General features: G+C 39.3%; 1 protein-coding gene across 1 annotated transcript in view; it reads left to right on the forward strand.

Moving 5' to 3' along the window:
• The window catches only part of crcp (calcitonin gene-related peptide-receptor component protein), a 97,816-nt gene extending 80,567 nt beyond the window's left edge, over positions 1-17,249 (forward strand). Inside the window, exons 5-6 of the mRNA XM_072243159.1 lie at positions 4,978-5,035; positions 12,081-17,249. Coding sequence (XP_072099260.1) covers positions 4,978-5,035; positions 12,081-12,248 — 226 coding nt within the window. The 3' untranslated portion in view covers positions 12,249-17,249. The remainder of the gene's footprint in view (positions 1-4,977; positions 5,036-12,080) is intronic.
• Positions 17,250-18,253: the final 1,004 nt, after the last annotated feature.

Raw genomic sequence — 18,253 nt, forward strand, 5'->3', positions numbered from 1 at the left:
GTCCCGTATTTCCCCCGCTAAGGTGGAGCGTTCCTATGAAACCTTTCATGCCGAGATGGCGTGAAGCGAAGAAGCAATTACCATTAACTTATATGGGAAAAATTTTTGAGCATCCTCAGACCCAAAAAATAACCTACCAAATTATACCAAATAACACATAAAACTTAAAATAACACTAACATATAGTAAAAGCAGGAATGATACAATAAATACACAGCCTATATAAAGTAGAAGTAATGTATGTACAGTATAGTCGGGAAGATTAAGCCAAAACAGATTTGTGGGGGGGGGAATCGGCATGTATGCGCATGCGCACATCACATATGCGTACGTCACTCACACATGCGCACACAGGTGCCCGCGCAAGGCTTCGTGGTCATGGTAGTCTTTCCTAGGGTAAACACAAGTGTCCTGGGATCTGACCGCTACTTTTGTCCCTTATTTGGGAGTGAGAAAGTTGGCAACCCTAACTGTAAAAGACATGTTGAGGTGAGTTTAACCCTATTTCAACACCCCCCCCCCCAACACACCCCAGGTGCAAAAAAGGTTGGGGACCCCTGTTTTAGAGTATGTAGGAGAGGGAGTGCGTAGCCAGGTATGGAAGTTGGATACGCAGACGGGGACTGGGGGATCTCCCATATCTCATAAAGAAATGTTTTTAGCATTGCTCAAAGCTGGGGTCCTGGAGGAGTAGGTAAACGGGGTCCTCATGCCCACCGTCTGTGCAATGTGGAGGAAGTACTGTCCAGGGAAGCAAGTGAGGGAGGCTGTTGAGTTGGAAGGATCATTCTTCAAGCCCTCCGCAGACGAGGGCTCCTTTTGTCCTCTGCCAGATTTTTCTCATTCCATTCAGGATTCCCAGTATCCCGTGCTGGAGACATTGCAAATGGCTGTGTCTATGCCATGTGGTGTCATGAAGGTGGGCACTTGCTGGGCACAATGACTATTACTGGATATGCAGTTCCTAGGCCTACCCCTGGTTTCCACAGGGTAGTGTGGTTGATATGTGGTACTGTACGAATACCACCCCAGTGCTGTGGATGAGCACCTTGCCCATGCTGGTTGGTAAGAGGGTTATTGCAAAGGAAGGTACGTTTTGTATGATAGCCTTTCACAGCATGGTGCGGCTGGGCTGTTCTGGGAACTGGTTTTGATTACCTTATAAAGGAAGGTGGCACTTGTACTGTTACTGGTCAGGATGCTGCGCTGACATTCCTGATGGATTGATTCACCTAGCTGATCATATCTGAGAGTCAGTATATAAGATCAAGTGGGGGACCAGCTCATTCGCTATTATACTGTGGGGTGGGGCTGGCGGCTGGTGGTCTACTGGAGTATACTGGGAGTTAACAATTGGGTTTACGGTATTGGGTATTTTGCTCTTTAACTTAGTAGTGAGTTCACGAGAGTCTTGAGATGACTAGTCTGAGGGCTGGATCAATATTTTTAGAGCTTTCAAGGACTGGATTGTCCTATGGAGTTGGGGGGGGGTGGTTGGTAAGCTTTCCTTATTCTGATTGTCGGAAGTTGCTTCCATCGTGATTGATTTGTTTAGAAACTGCAGCTGCTTTACCCATTGGTTAGCCGTCTGGTGTCCAGTTCCAAATATCCTGGGTATATAGAGAGCACATGTGGGATGTTCCCTCTCTTTGTTTAAGACAAGCAATGCACATAGCCATTGGGAAGGTATGCTCTGCGCGTGCTTTAGTCAATGTCTGTTGAATATTTAGCTTTATAGTTTCCGCAACTTTGGGGAATATGAATATTCAGTTGAATATTTGCAATCAGCAACTTCTGTCTCATTCACCAAACCAGCAAACCTGATTCATCGTTACAGGGTCTTCCCCACAGGCAAATAAAGAAAGTTTAAGACCATGATCTCCCATGTCAGTCACGGCAAACAATGATGATATACCTAATAAAGTTGTCACTGCGTGTATATTATATGCTGCCATAATATATTGTAGAAGCTGTGAAGTGTATGTTTAAATATGCAGATCAAGTTAGTGAGTCATGACAAGCAAAAATGTTATTTCCTTTGCCAAGGGAAAACATTGCCGCAAATTAAGTAAAACTGGAACATTGACAATCTCACAATCCTCTAAGAGAACTCTTCAAATGATAGAAAGAGTGAGAAGAAAGGCACAAAGAATTTATTGTGGTTATGTCTGAATAAGAACTGCCACGTGGTGTACATGCTTTCATTAGCACGTCACTTACCAGATGTGTTTGGAAAGTCTTTACTCATGATGGTTGTCCTGCCACTGGTACTTGCATTGTATGCTGTCGTTATTATTTATTGATGGTAGTAAATATAGGCAAACTAACTCTGTATATTTTGGCAGTAATTTAATAATGATTTGGTTATAACAATCATTTGAATCACAATATCACTGCAAGATGTGCTGAAAACTAGTTTAACAATATGAGCAAGGCACCCCAAGGGTTTGGACTATAAATTATTCGATTCTGATGACTTGCAGCTGCAAATTACAGCAATGGACTGATGTGCAGGATTTAAATCTTAGGTTGTTCTGTTACTGTTGTTAACCTCTTAATTAATGTGAGTTAGCTGTGGCTTTTATAGTGCTGAGCAAACCCAGATTCTTCCACTAAATTTTGCCAGTTGTCCCAAGAACCCCGGGGGGGGGGAGAGGGGGTTAATAAAAGATTATCCAAATTGGTGGGGGGGGGTTGCATCCCTTAAAAACAACTTGTGTTGCAATGTTCTGTAATGTGAAGCCAGTTCATCTGTGCATGTGTCAAGAAACATCCATTGAAAAGAAATTAATTTATCTTTTTCAGATAAATTCTGTGACAACGAATTTTATTCTCTATATCAGTCTTTTTGAGGGCATATTTCCCTAACTCAATCAATTTTTGAGGGCATATTTCCCTAACTCAATCAGCATTAACATTGGAGACACATGCACACAAAGAAACTGATATGGACAGATGTAACAACCCAGTTAAAAAATCTTGGTGTACTTTTCGAAGCAATCAACAGGTAAATAATTGACAGAAAATAAAATCAGAATCTCAAAATATGTTTCTTGCTTTCTCATCGAAAACTCCTGTCAAATCTCATGTAACACTTAACCTTTAAGGAGTGGACCCAGTACCCCTCACTCAGCGCTCCACTCAGCTGCCTATTATATTGCACAATAAGAACAACAATTTGATGGGGTTTTATAATGGAAATGAGAATTTACATGAGTTTCATTTTTCTATTCATTTATCTAATTGAGTTGATTCAGAATATTGTAACAATGTTGCTTGTAGATATTAAAAAATGTGACTCGTTGAATAAATGGAAAGGTGTAGCCCTGAATTACTGTCCAGGACAGCTTTATTTCTATTTATTAATTTTTGGAGGAATCTGGGCATCACCTGCTTGTTCATTCTAAGCTGCCATGAGAAGGTGGTGCTGAAATTTTACAGGCCTTCTGGTGAAGGTGTTCCCTTAATGCTATTGAGGAGAAAGTTCCAGGATTCTGACAAGGTGAATATGAAGAAGCTGCAAAATATTTCAAAATCTGCATGGCAGGTGACTTGCATGGATGAGATCATGAAAGTAGCGATGTTCCAATGCCTCCAGAATCCTTGTTTCCCTTAGTGGTAGGGGTGATATTCTTCTTCATCATTATTATGTGCTGTGTCATATGACATTAAGCGATCATGATCTCATGACCATGATTGTTCTTGACAAATTTTCTGCAGAAGTGGTTTGCCATTGCTGCCTTCTGGGCATTGTCTTTACAAGATGGATGACACCAGCCATAATCAGTACTCTTCAGAGGTTATCTGCCTGGCATCAGTGGTCGTATAATCAGAACGTGATATGCACCAGCTGCTCATCCGACCATCCAGCACCTGCTCCCACGGCTTCACGTGACCCTGATCGGGGTGGGGGGAGGGGGGAAGCTCAGCAGGTGCTACACGTTGCTCAAGGGTAACCTGCAGGCTATCAGAGGGAAGGAACGCCTTGCACACCTTGCATCTCCTTTGCTCGAGAAGTATCTCCACTTTGCCACCCAATCCTAGAAGATTCCTCAGTGAGTAATGCAGTGCATTTTGTAGAAGGAACACTGTAGCCAGTCTACATCCACAACATTGTCCTGACAAACTCCTGAAGTGATAAACTGGGCTTGGAATAATTGAATTGCAACAACTACAGCCATTTTCCTTCTGTCATCTATGATTCCAACTACTGTGATGTTTTCCCTCAATGCTCATTAACTTCAGTGTTATCAGGTCTCCTTCATACCAGTCTATTATATGTGACTTTAGTCTGCAGGAGTTACCCACTCACCTTTGGAACTCACCTCTTGAGTCCACTTTTGGACCAAGAATCTGATGATGTCAGTAATGGAATAGACTTAATGAACCCCAGCTGGACATCATTGAGCAGATTATTGGTGAACATGTGAAGCTTGATAGCACCTCAGTCTTCTGGTTGATAATCTGGAATAGACCGATTAATAATTAACCAAATTCCTTTTGTCCTGATTTTGTGAACAGGACATACCTGGATAATTTTCCTGTACAGTTTTTATGCACCTTTAGTTTCTATACATATATAGAGTGTAAAATATATGGTTATATGGTTCTTGAACACTCCTGCTCTTCATTTTTTTATTTAACAAAATAATTTAATGTATAAAATATATTTCATGTAAAGAATTTTATGGGGTATAGGTCCAAAATTAGATTCAAATTTCATCTGACTTTGGAGAGGAAGTACATCTATAGTTATTAAAATGAGTTAAAGCATGTCTGTTAGAATATTCACCATAATTATGACTGTCAATAACCATTTATGCCTATCTATTTGCCTGCAAAGCACCTTTGAGGAATCAGCTTTGCAAAACTAAGTTTTCATTTTTTGGAATTTATATTTCAATATTTAAGTGTTAGAATTATTGAAAGTCTGAGTAAATTCTATCATGATACTGACTTTTATTGTCCATTCTTTAGGGCAGAAAAACTTCAGCTCTTGAATCACAGGCCATTGACTGCAGTGGAGATACAGTTGGTAGGTTACATTTCATCAAAAAAATTGGAAAAGCACAAAGTTACATCAATCTGAGTAAATTATACTATTGGCCACCAACAATCAAGCACACATTTTGGAAATTTGTAAATAAATAGACCACATAATGTATTCTTGAATCACAAAACACTGGATGGGTCAGTCTTTTATATAAGAATTGGGAGTAGTGATTGGCCACTCAGCTTCTCCAACCTGCCATGTCATCCAAGTTCAAGACTGATAATACCTGTAACTTCAAAAGATCGTGAAAATCCCTCTTCCAGACCCACAAGAAAGAACAACATCCGTCTTATTGGCTAACATACATTCCAAAGTCCCCATTATCTCTAGTCATAACCCAAGCATTGCTGCTACAGAGAAACCATTACCTTAGCCTTAGCAGTGAAACATTACAGAGAGGCCATTACATTAGCAGTGAAACCTTACAGCGAGTTACACCTATATCCAAAGGCTTGGTCCCTACATCTGTGGCAATGAATTTCACAAATTCACCATCCTCTGGTCAAAGAATTCCTCCATCTTTGTTCTAAAGGGACATTGTATTTTGAGACTATGCCCTCGGGTCCTAGATTCTTTCACTATTGGAAACATCCTCTCCATATCCACTCCATCTAGGTCTTTCAGGAGGTTTCAATGAGATCCCCGTCATTCTTCTAAACACCACAAGTCCAGAGACATCAAGTGCCCTTCATAAGCTAACTCTTTCATTCCCAGGGTCATCCTCTTGAACCTTCTCTGGACTCTTTCCAATGTCAGCACATCTTTCCTTAGATAGGGGCCCAAAACTGCTCACAATACTCCAAATGTTGTCTGACCAATGTCTTACAAAGCCTAAGCATTCCTTCCTTGCTTATATCAATAATCTATTTGCCCCTGCCTTGAAAATGTTCAAAGACTGTTTTGAAGATAAGTTACAAAATTTACAATTCTTTGAAAAAGAAAAATAAACACTTCAGCTGTGTCTTAAATAGATAGCCCCTTATTTATAATCAGTGAATACATTCTCTCACAAGTGAAAACATTCTCTGAAAATCCACCCTGTCAAGACCCCTTAAGCTCTTATTGAAAACAGATTAGTTTTTCTAACCCTCCCTCAGCCTTATCCTTGTTCTCTTCATGTGCCCTTTTTAAACATACATGTTTTGTTTTGTTTTGAAAGGACTGTTTATATCTGAAATAGGGCTCCATCTTCCCATCTTACACATACTGACAAACATACCTATAAATTAGTTCCAGCATTTACCAATTTAGACAATAATACCATAAGACATGGGAGCAGATTTAGGCCATTTGGCCCAATGAGTCTGCTCCACCATTCCATCACAGTTGATATATTATCTCTCAACCTCATGCTCCTGCCTTCTCCCCTTTTGACGCTGTTACTAATCAAGAACCTATCAACCTCTGCTTTAAGTATACTCAATGGCTTTGCCTCCACTATTGTCCATGACAATGAATTCCACAAATTCACCACTCTCTGGCTAAAGAAATTCATCATCATCTCTGTTCTAAATGGATGTCCCTCTAATCTGAGGCTGTGCCGTCTGTTCCTAGACTCACCCACTATAGGAAACATCCTCTCCATATCCACTCTATCTAGGCCTTCCAATATTCATTAGGTTTCATAAAGATTCCCCCCCCCCCCCCTGTGAACTCCAGTGAGTACAGGGCCAGAGCTATCAAATGCTCCTGATACATTAACTCCTTCATTCATGGAATCATTCTTGTGAACTTCCAATGGACCATCTCCAATGTCTGCACATCTTTTCTTGATAAGGGGCCCAAAATTGCTCTCAGTACTCCCAAGTGCAGTCTGACCAATGCCTTATAAAACCTCAGCATTACATTCTTGCTCTTAAATTCTAGTCCTCTTGAAATGAATGCTAACATTGCATTTGCTTTCCTTACCACCAACTCAACTTTCAAGTTAACCTTTAGGGAATCCTATACGAGGTCTCCCAAGTCCCTTTGCACCTCTGGATTTTGAATTTTCTTCCCATTTAGAAACTAGTCCATGCTTTTATTACTTCTACCAAAGTGTAAGACCGTACAGTGCCCTTCATTATATTCCACCTCTTTGTCCATTCTCCCAATATGTCCAAGTCCTTTTGCAGACTTCATGCTTCCTTCTTCATTTTATGCTTTTATCACTGCCTCTGAACAATGTTACCCTCCTAGGAGTTATGTTTCTAACTTCATGATTTTCATCTATATTTTATTCAGTGATCATCTATGTTATTCTTTTCCCAGTCTGTCCATTTGCCAAGACCTCCTTTTACTGCCACATTTTCTTTCTCCACACCTGCTTTGAGTTTGAATCTATTTTCAATCAACTCAAAATCAAATTGTGATATTCAATCCATTCGTTTTTTATTTGCAATCAGCCCCCTTTACTCGTGTGCAATTCACATATGCTCCTGACATCTGTTTTCAGCTTCATAAGCTCACTTGGACCATGTATGTCCTAGTCCTTCTTTCCACATAACTCTTTAGGCCATCCATAACTCTCTCCAAAAAATGTCAATTTTGCATGTAGTTTATGCTCCCTTGGATTTCTGTCAGTTTCTTAACACCACTTTCTTTCGTTCCCTTCTAACAATCCTGTCAACTCAATTATCTGTCTGTGTTTTCCTTTTTGCATAATTTCACAGAATGTTCTGCACTGAAATAAGCATCTACCCAAATAGTGGCTGGCTCTGAATGATCTCAAATTCATCCACCCCTCCATCCTCATTCTTTCACCATACTCTGAAGTCAGCAGGGTGCTGAATTTGCCAAAAGGATCCATGTGTGAATTTGATCTCTTCACTAAGATCTACTACACAGTTTCTCTCCAATATTTTTAGTTCCATCTCTGGTTTCATTGTGGCATTTGTTGAAAAGTGAGTGTTTTGTCAAATGACTAAAGAACTGTCTGAGTCTAAATGGCAACTGTCTGATTCTAGCTTTCCCTGTGGAACAGGCTAATGTTCTTGAACACAAAAACGATATATTATTTTCATGCATTCCCCACTGCTTCAGACTCATAGTTCTCACCCCATACTGACTGTTGATGATTCTTCCTTCCCCTGAATGTGCAATCAGGATTTCTCTGGAATACCAATAGTTGCAATCTGCCCCTATTACATTGTACTCTTCTCCCTAACTAACCTGAACACCCCTGCAGTGTTCTGCCACGTTCTTTTCTCCAATAGCTGATCCCTCCCTTTCTGATCACCTAATGAGTTGACTGAGCCAGACTCAATCGTTCCCATCCACCAATATCTAAGCTGTTTTCAGACTAAGCACCTTATTTAATTCCCTTTATTTCTTCCAAACCATATCTACATGATGTAGTACAGACCTGGGTAGATCTCAGCCCTGGTTTTCCATGACAGAAAATCAGGAGCATTCTTTGTTTCGTTCCAGCTGGTGCCTTCAATTTGAATTCTTCTTCTGTTGGATTAGTTTAGGGCAGTGGTCCCTAACCACCGGGCCATGAGGAAACAATATGATTTAGCGAAATGAAATGATATGAGTCAACTGCACCTTTCCTCATTCTTTGTCACGCACTGTTGAACTTGTACACCCCCCCGGTCGGCCTATCCGCAAGAATATCGTCAATATTAAACCGGTCCATGGTGCGAAAATGGTTGGGAACCCCTGGTTTAGGGAATATCTGTATTTGTTCCCATCACACCTTTACCTTTCACAAGTTCATCTCTCACTCTGCTGTACCTTTCCCTGACCGCACTCTGCTTCTCTGGCTAACTAGTTGGTTGTCTCTTCTACACCACCCCATGATCAGTTTCTTTCCAACGCCCTATTTTGCACAGAAGTTCCTAAAAATCTTAATTATTCATAAGATTTTCCTCACAGCGAGTATCTCTTTCAATATTTTTACTATTTTCTACATAAAAGAATAGAGTACAAGAAGATATATATTATAAATCAAAAAAAGATAAAATAATACCAAATACATTATATTAGAATCACACTTGCAATCACATCACCCTATATTCATGTAAATTAAATTAAATCATAATATTGAAATGTAATAATTTTATTATACAGAAAAAAAACTAAACCCACTACCAAGATCAAGCTGTTTGGTAAAGAAAGAAAAAAGGAAAAAAAAATCCTTATCATAAAGTGAAATATGTTATTGGCCACCATCTGTACTTTAACAGCAAGTCAAAGGTTTTGAAAATAGTTCAGAAATGGTCCCCACAATGTTTGAAAGTCTTGGCTAGATTCAGAAATTGAACGATGGATCTTCTCTAAATTTAAGCATGATATAACATCACGTAACCATTGAGCGTGAGTAGGCGGAACAACATCCTTCCATTTAAACAAGATCGCCCTCCTAGCTATAAGAGAAGTAAATGCCAAAATGTGCAAATCAGGTGTCTCCAAAATAATATCTTTTCCTCCAACAATACCAAATAGGGTGGTCAAAGGGTTCAGCTTAAAATTTACCTTAAAAAGTACCGAGAAAGTTTGGAATACTTCCTTCCAGTATCTTTCAAGACTCGGACATGCCCAAAACATGTGAATTAATGAAGCTTCTCCATTGTTACATCTATCACAAAAGGGAGATATATACGAATAAAAATGAGATAGCTTATCCTCAGTCATATGAGCCCTATGGACCACTTTAAATTGTAGGAGGGAGTGGCAGGCACATAACGAAGAAGTGTTAATCAATTTAAAAATTTCATTCCAAGTTCCCTCAGAAATTGAAGTCTGGAAGTCTTGTTCCCAGAGATTTTTAATTTTGTCTAAAGGAGCATTTCTCATTCCCAACAACATGCCATAAATATTGGATATTGAACCATTATGAAAGGGTTTCAAATTAGAAATGACATCTGATAAGTCCTTATCAGGACTATTAGGAAATGTATATAATTGAGAACGCAGAAAGTCTCTGATTTGTAGATATCGGAAAAAGTGGGTTTTTGGTAAGCTATATTTAACTGACAGTTGCTCAAACGAAAGGAGACTTCCTCGAACAAACAGATCCTGGAAGCATTTAATACCCAATCTATCCCATTCTTTAAAAACCAGATCGGTCATTGAGGGTTTAAAACAAAATTAGAAAAAATGGGACTTGAAAGGGAAAATCCCATTAAACCAAAATATTTTCTAAATTGTACCCAGATACTCAAAGTATGTTTAACTACCAAATTATCAGTTAATTTACGTAAGGATAAAGGAAGTGAGGATCCAAGAAGAGAAATTATAGAGAATTTATTAACAGAGTTAGCTTCTAAAGAAACCCATATCGGACAGTCCTCATGGTTAATATATGACCAAAACGTAAGATTTTGTATATTGACTTGTCATTAATAAAACCTAAAATAGAGCTAAACCTCCATTCTTCTTAGCTTCTTGAAGATGAACTTTATTTAGTCGAGAATGTTTATTTTTCCATATATAAGAAGATATAATAGAATCAAGAGAGTCAAAAAAGGATTTAGGAATAAAGACGGTTAAGGCCTGAAAAAGGTATATAAATTTAGGTAAAATATTCACAGTGAGAATCAAGATATTGCCTTGTACCTGCTCTTATTCCATTTTCCTCCACTCTCAGTAATGGCATTTACCCAATTCTAGCTGACTTTATTTACCAGCTCCTCGACCAGCTGGTATGAATTTCTAATCTCTTCCCTTTGCTCTGTCTTCAGCAGCTTTTCATAGGAACATGATAAGGGGAAACCTGACTTCTCTCAAACTTTCTCTGCTATTCAGTGAGACTTCATTGGAGTTCATCTTAAACTCCTTTAAATGTCCAATAATTTCAGTCTTAGACGTCGATTATATTGAACAACAGAATATCCGTGACCCTCTTCAGCAAGGAACTGAATTTTGTCATACTCAATTAAAAAAAATACTTCCTCACTCAGTCTTAAATGGTCAGCATCTGCATTGGTAGTCTGACAACTTCTGATTCTTTTAAATTCCATTGAGAATAGGCCAATGCTGTTCTCTTCTTACTTATACTTTTTCATCTCATTCCCAGTCTAAATGTGAATCTTCTCTCATGTAACTTTATCATGCAAGATCTTTTAACTCAGTTGTATAAATCAAAAAAGTACCAAAAAGTCTTTCTCTTCAGCCCATGTTAGAATTTATTTAAGTTACTGTTGCCTTCCTGGCAGCTTGAACCAGTCTGTCTATTCTACACAGACCTCTCTCAGAATAAGGTATTTTCGCCCACAGAACTACCGCTCACAGGATTTTTTTTTGTTTCTCACACCACTCTCTGTAAATTCTGGAGACCATTGTGCATGAAATCCCAGGAAATCAGCAGTTTCTGAGATACTCATCCACCCCATCTGGCACCAACAACCATTCCATGGTCTAAGTTACTTAGATCACATTTATTCCCTAATCTGATGTTTGGTATGAACAACAACTGAACCTGTTGACCAATTCTGCATGCTTTTATGCAGTGAGTTGCTGCCACATGCTTGGCTGATTAGATATTTGCAGCAACGAGTAGTTGTACCTAATGAAGTGGCCACTGAGTATATAAGCCCAGTGAGACAATTTTGTGGGAGCCAAGAAATGTCTGAAAATAGTATAGGGGGAATATAGAAGCCAGCAATTATGGTGTGGGATATTTGCATATAAAGTGGAATGCACCTGCCTAAAGTGTCTGTTTATTTGTTATAATGGATGCATTATCTCCTGTACTTTTCTCATACCTTGGTTCAAAATTTCAGGGAAAGGAATCTCACGATAACTTACGTGATGTAGTAAAGTGTCAAGAAAATGAGCATCATCCGAGAGCCTGTGTTAATTACCATGTTGTTTGAAATATCGGAAATGGATCTGATAAACCTCATATCTAAGTTATTGAAAATAACCATTTTTGCATTGCAAGAATTGTTATCATTTTACAGATCTGAATTATGAAGTTAATTTATTTCTCTTTCAACAAAAAAATCCAATAAGCTGACTTCGTGAACTCATTTTTATTTGTAATGGAATAAAACTAAATGATTTTCATTAATAATTATTATTTTGTATTCTAATGCCCCAGATGGTAGAGGAGAGTGAGGAAAGACTAACAGAAGAACAGATTGAAGAGCTTTTGCAAACTATCAATAACATCCTGCCAGGATGCCCAGATGAGCAAACTGGAGGTCAGCAACAGGAGGAGGTGGACATGGTGGCTGAAGATGAAGTAATCCAAATGGATGACTCCTAGCACGATCAAATGGAAAGATACTTTCTGTTAAACAGTATACGCTATAGATTGATCTTTCTCCCTTTTCTACTTAAACCTTCAGACTGTGTTGGGATTCAAGTCTACAGAGATTATATTTCAAATACTGTATAGATGATTTTGTATGTTCCATACTGTACAAGGTGAGATGTAAGTTGTTTGTCTTAATTGAGTTTATCAGTTCACAAATAGAGAAACTAAAGCACCCCAGCCTCTATAATTGTACCTTGTAGATGCCACTTCAGTGTGAAAGCCATTGAGATGACATTCCTAGAAGGATGGAAGAGATAATATTGGTTTGTTTGCATTTTGTAAATAGAAATGCAAGGATGTGTGTTCAGGATTATTTCTTAAAATAAACAATGCATGTACATGAGACTCTGTACCTGAAAGTACGCTTCCAAAAAAAAAGTTGTAAATATTTTTGTGACATTCTTAAAAGCAAATGTTCACTTATTGCATAAAACAACTGTTGAAAATGAGGAGGAATCAAATCAATGGGTAATGTAGACTCACAGAATTGCACAGCATGGAAATAGGCTCTTCAGCCCAACTCTGGTAGTTCATTCCACTCACTGTATGAAAACATTGACCTCTCAGTTCCCTTTAAATTTTTCTCCTCTCGCACTTGTCCTCTAGCTTTCAGACTCTCCTACCCTGAGAAAAAGACCATATCATCTATGCTCCTCATAATTTTATAAACCTCAGTCTGTAAGGTGACTCCTTGCTCTCTCTAGGGTAAACTGTCCCAGCCAATCCAATCAAGCCTTCCAGTGCAGGCCATATACCAGTGAATCGTTTCTGTAACATTCGTGGCTGAATTATATCCTTCATGTATGTGGCAACCAGAACTGTGCAGAATACTTCCAAGTGCCACTTAACCAATGATTTATACAACTGTAATATTACACCCCAACTTCCATAACACATCACCTTGGTCAATGAAGGCAAGCTTATAATATGCGTTCTTCTCCACTCTCTCTACCAGTGCTGGTACTTTGAAGGAACTATGTGCTGTACCTCTAGGTCTCTCTGTTCTACAACACTTCCCAGGACCCACTGATTTACTGTACAAGTCCTGTCCTGGTTTAACTTCCTAAACTGTCTCACATCACACTTGTTTGGGCTAATTCCATCAGCCATTCCCTTAACCACTTACCCAGTTAATCTGGACCCTTGTGTGACCGAAGACAACCTTCTTCACTGTTCACTTTACCACCAGTTGTGGTGTCATCTGCAAATTTACTAATCATGCCACTGACATTCTCTTCCAAATCATTATATGATTTGATGTGATAAATTTATGAAATATGATGAACAATAAAATATCCAGCACCAATCCCTGCAGCACACCATTGGATGCAGATCTTCAATCTCAAAAGCAACTATCCACTTTTACCTCTGTCTCCACGACCAAGCCAATTTACTATCTTATCGTGGATTTCATATATCCTAACCCTCTGGATCAGTCTACTTGCAGGTCCTTGTCAACATCCTCGAATAAGTCCATAAGGACAATGCACATTACTCTACCCTTGTCAATTCTTTTGTTACCTCCTCAAAAATAAACTCATATTTAAGAGCCATAATCTCTCATAAACAAAGCCATTCTGACTATCTCTAATCAATGTTTGCCTTTCTAAATGCAAATGCGGGTAAGGATTGTACATTCTCCCGTGACTCTGTGGGTTTCCTCTGGGTGCTCCAGTTTCCTCCCACAGTCCAAAGAAGTGTTGGTTGGTAGTTTAATTGGTCATTGCAAATTGTCCCTTGGTTAGGCTAGGGTTAAATTGGGGATTGCTGGGCAGCACGACTCAAGGAGCCGGAAGGGCTTGCTCCGTGCTGTATCTCAAAAAATAAATAAATCATGTCCTTCCAAATCCTTTCCAGTAACTTTCCCATTGCTGATATAAGGTTCATTGGCCTGTGGTTGTTTCACTTGTCATTGTGGCTCTTCTTAAATAAAAGCATGGCATTAGCCATTCTCCAGTCTTCCGGTAACTCAGAAACTATGGAATGAGATTAGAAACATAGAAAATAGGTGCAGGAGTAGGCCATTCGGCCCTTCGAGCCTGCACCACCATTTATTATGATCATGGCTGATCATCCAACTCAGAACACCGCCCCAGCCTTCCCTCCATACCCCCTGACCCCCCTAGCCACAAGGGCCATATCTAACTCCCTCTTAAATATAGCCAATGAACTGGCCTCAACTGTTTCCTGTGGCAGAGAACTCCACAGATTCACCACTCTCTGTGTGAAGAAGTTTTTCCTAATCTCTGTCCTAAAAGGCTTCCCCTTTATCCTCAAACTGTGGCCCCTCGTTCTGGACTTCCCCAACATCGGGAACAATCTTCCTGCATCTAGCCTGTGCAATCCCTTTAGGATCTTATACGTTTCAATCAGATCCCCCCTCAATCTTCTAAATTCCAACGAGTACAAGCCCAGTTCATCCAGTCTTTCTTCATATGAAAGTCCTGCCATCCCAGGAATCAATCTAGTGAACCTTCTTTGTACTCCCTCTATGGCAAGGATGTCTTTCCTCAGATTAGGGGACCAAAACTGCACACAATACTCCAGGTGTGGTCTCACCAAGGCCTTGTACAACTGCAGTAGTACCTCCCTGCTCCTGTACTCGAATCCTCTCGCTATAAATGCCAGCATACCATTCGCCTTTTTCACCGCCTGCTGTACCTGCATGCCCACTTTCAATTACTGGTGTATAATGACACCCAGGTCTCGTTGCACCTCCCCTTTTCCTAATCGGCCACCGTTCAGATAATCTGTTTTCCTATTTTTGCCACCAAAGTGGATAACTTCACATTTATCCACATTAAATTGCATCTGCCATGACTTTGCCCACTCACCCAACCTATCCAAGTCACCCTGCATCCTCTTAGCATCCTCCTCACAGCTAACACTGCCACCCAGCTTCGTGTCATCCGCAAACTTGGAGATGCTGCATTTAATTCCCTCATCCAAGTCATTAATATATATTGTAAACAACTGGGGTCCCAGCACTGAGCCTTGCGGTACCCCACTAGTCACTGCCTGCCATTCTGAAAAGGTCCCGTTTATTCCCACTCTTTGCTTCCTGTCTGCTAACCAATTCTCCATCCACATCAATACCTTACCCCCAATACCGTGTGCTTTAAGTTTGCACACTAATCTCCTGTGTGGGACCTTGTCAAAAGCCTTTTGAAAATCCAAATATACCACATCCACTGGTTCTCCCCTATCCACTCTACTAGTTACATCCCCAAAAAATTCTGTGAGATTCGTCAGACATGATTTTCCTTTCACAAATCCATGCTGACTTTGTCTGATGATTTCACCGCTTTCCAAATGTGCTGTTATCACATCTTTGATAACTGACTCCAGCAGTTTCCCCACCACCGATGTTAGGCTAACCGGTCTATAATTCCCCGGTTTCTCTCTCCCTCCTTTTTTAAAAAGTGGGGTTACATTAGCCATCCTCCAATCCTCAGGAACTAGTCCAGAATCTAACGAGTTTTGAAAAATTATCACTAATGCATCCACTATTTCTTGAATATTTCCTTAAGCACTCTAGGATGCAGACCATCTGGCTCTGGGGATTTATCTGCCTTCAATCCCTTCAATTTACCTAACACCACTTCCCTACTAACATGTATTTCGCTCAGTTCCTCCATCTCACTGGACCCTCTGTTCCCTACTATTTCTGGAAGATTATTTATGTCCTCCTTAGTGAAGACAGAACCAAAGTAATTATTCAATTGGTCTGCCATGTCCTTGCTCCCCATTTGTTTTACAAATGATGTAAGATTTGTTGGGATTCCACCAAACTCTTCATATCTATTGTAATATAAACTTTAATTAGCATGAAGTGTTTATAGGCTTGAGTTGCAGAAGATTTAAATTATAAGATTATAGTAGGTGACCTGTAAACATTAATATACTATTTTAACAGGCTGGCCTTGAGAAGACATTCAGTAAGGTTGAGAAGTCAAACTCACTGGAAGTTCTAGAAAGCTTGCATCTAAAGAATAGTCTGAATACTTTGCCAGAATCTCTTGAATATTATCAGAGCAATGTACACAAACTGCTGGAGGGAGTCAACAAGTCAGGCAGTATCTACAAAGGAAAATAGTTAAAATTTTGGGCCAAGATCCTTCAACAGACTGGATGACCCTTCAGTAGTCTTGATGAAGGGTCTCAGCCCGAAGCATTGATTGTTCATAGATGCTGTCTGACCTGCTGAGTTCCTTCACCATTTTGTGTGTGTTGCTCAAGATTTCCAGCATATGCAGAATCTCTTCTGTCTTGAATATTGCAGTTCCATATTGGACATCTTTCATTACAGGTGGAAAGATTTGCAGAAAACTGTTTTCCATTTATTTGTTTGCATTTGAGTAATGAATTTACTCAAAACTATTTTGTTGAATAGTAGTCTGAAAGATTGATTGTATAGTCCTGAACCAAATGGGAAGTAAACTAAATGCAGAACTCCCAATTGATGTGAGTATTTTAGCCCACCATATAATCAAAGTTGGTTACACTATATGCCATATGGTTAATGTCAAGCTTGACATACAGGATTTTCTGAAGTTAATGGAAGTAGTTTTCAGTTTCTCTTGTGAAACATAGTCTGATGATGATGATTACTTTATGCTGAAGTATATTTAGAGTGTTTCCACAAGACAAAGTTTTGAACTTCTAAGACTAAATTTAGACACTATTAAATTTCACATTGATGTTTGAATGTATTATTTTTACATATACGCATATGTCAAATATAACATATATAATCAAAATAAAGAAACTTGTCAATTTTAGCATTAGCATGGAATAAAATATTACAAGACCCTTTCCACTTTCAAAACACGGTGCTTGAATTTTACAAAAGCGAATGGTAGAAATGTATTATGTTTAATTGGGGTACAGTTGGAAAAGGGTCAATATCTTTCTTTCGTTAAGCATGCGTGCAAATGTTTATCCATCATTATACACATTTGTTGGCTAAATAGAAGCAAATGTTTCATTTTAATAATCTGCTAAATGAATTACAGTCGTCAGAATTTTTTTTATTCCCACATCGAGAAATTTTGTTTAAGTCAGACAGCTAAGACCACAAATATTCAAGGACAGCAAAACCAGATTTCTTATGATAATCTGGGAACATACAAGGATCCTCGTGACAATATTGTGCTGTGGTTGATTTTACAGCACATCCCACTGATTTTGAGACATTTCTTCAACACACAAACTAGATTTAATGATCTAGAGCACAGGACAGAGATATATATATATATTTTAAATTTGACTCCCAATTCACTGTGTTCTCAATTCTTAAACCCAACTGATTGAAGAAACAGATGTGGAGTCCCATTGTTCACCGGGATCCTAGTAAGCTCATATTCTAGCAATTTCTTGGTGTTTTCTAATTAATTTAATAAATTGGGAAAATATCTCAGGAGAGGGAGGGGGTTGGTATTCTACAAGTCAAACAATCAAAATTTTGCTCCCTCTCTCGTACCACCACAACTTTGAGAATGAATCCACCTCAAATAGCATTTGTGTGCGGTAAAGTTAACCCTGTGTTTAGTGTTTCCAACAGATTTTGAATCTCGAATTAGCTTAATGTTATATATTTTGATACCTATCTACCTACTGCCTGTTATGCCACTGGCATTTAGGACAGCAGTGAAGGTCCTCCATCTGGTGGTGGTCAGGGCTTTTTTTGTCGTGTCAGCAGGTCAGTTTTCACTACTGTCAGTCATGCAAGTTCCAGATGGAGACTCAGGAATACTGTCAAACTCAGATGAAGAATTCTTCATTGCTGCTTCCGTACAGTATTGTACCAGTCAGAGTTGTTAGCCCCAAGCTGAAACCGCACACTAGGAGACTGGTAGACCACTCTTAGTATGGCCTCTCGACTTTGACCTGTTTGGCATGGGTGACCCTACAACAGCCAAAGCGTAAAGCCCTGACTCCAGCCAACATAGCTT

The sequence above is a fragment of the Mobula birostris genome, chromosome 25 (assembly GCF_030028105.1).
Source record: "Mobula birostris isolate sMobBir1 chromosome 25, sMobBir1.hap1, whole genome shotgun sequence".
In the NCBI taxonomy this organism is placed as follows: domain Eukaryota; kingdom Metazoa; phylum Chordata; class Chondrichthyes; order Myliobatiformes; family Myliobatidae; genus Mobula; species Mobula birostris.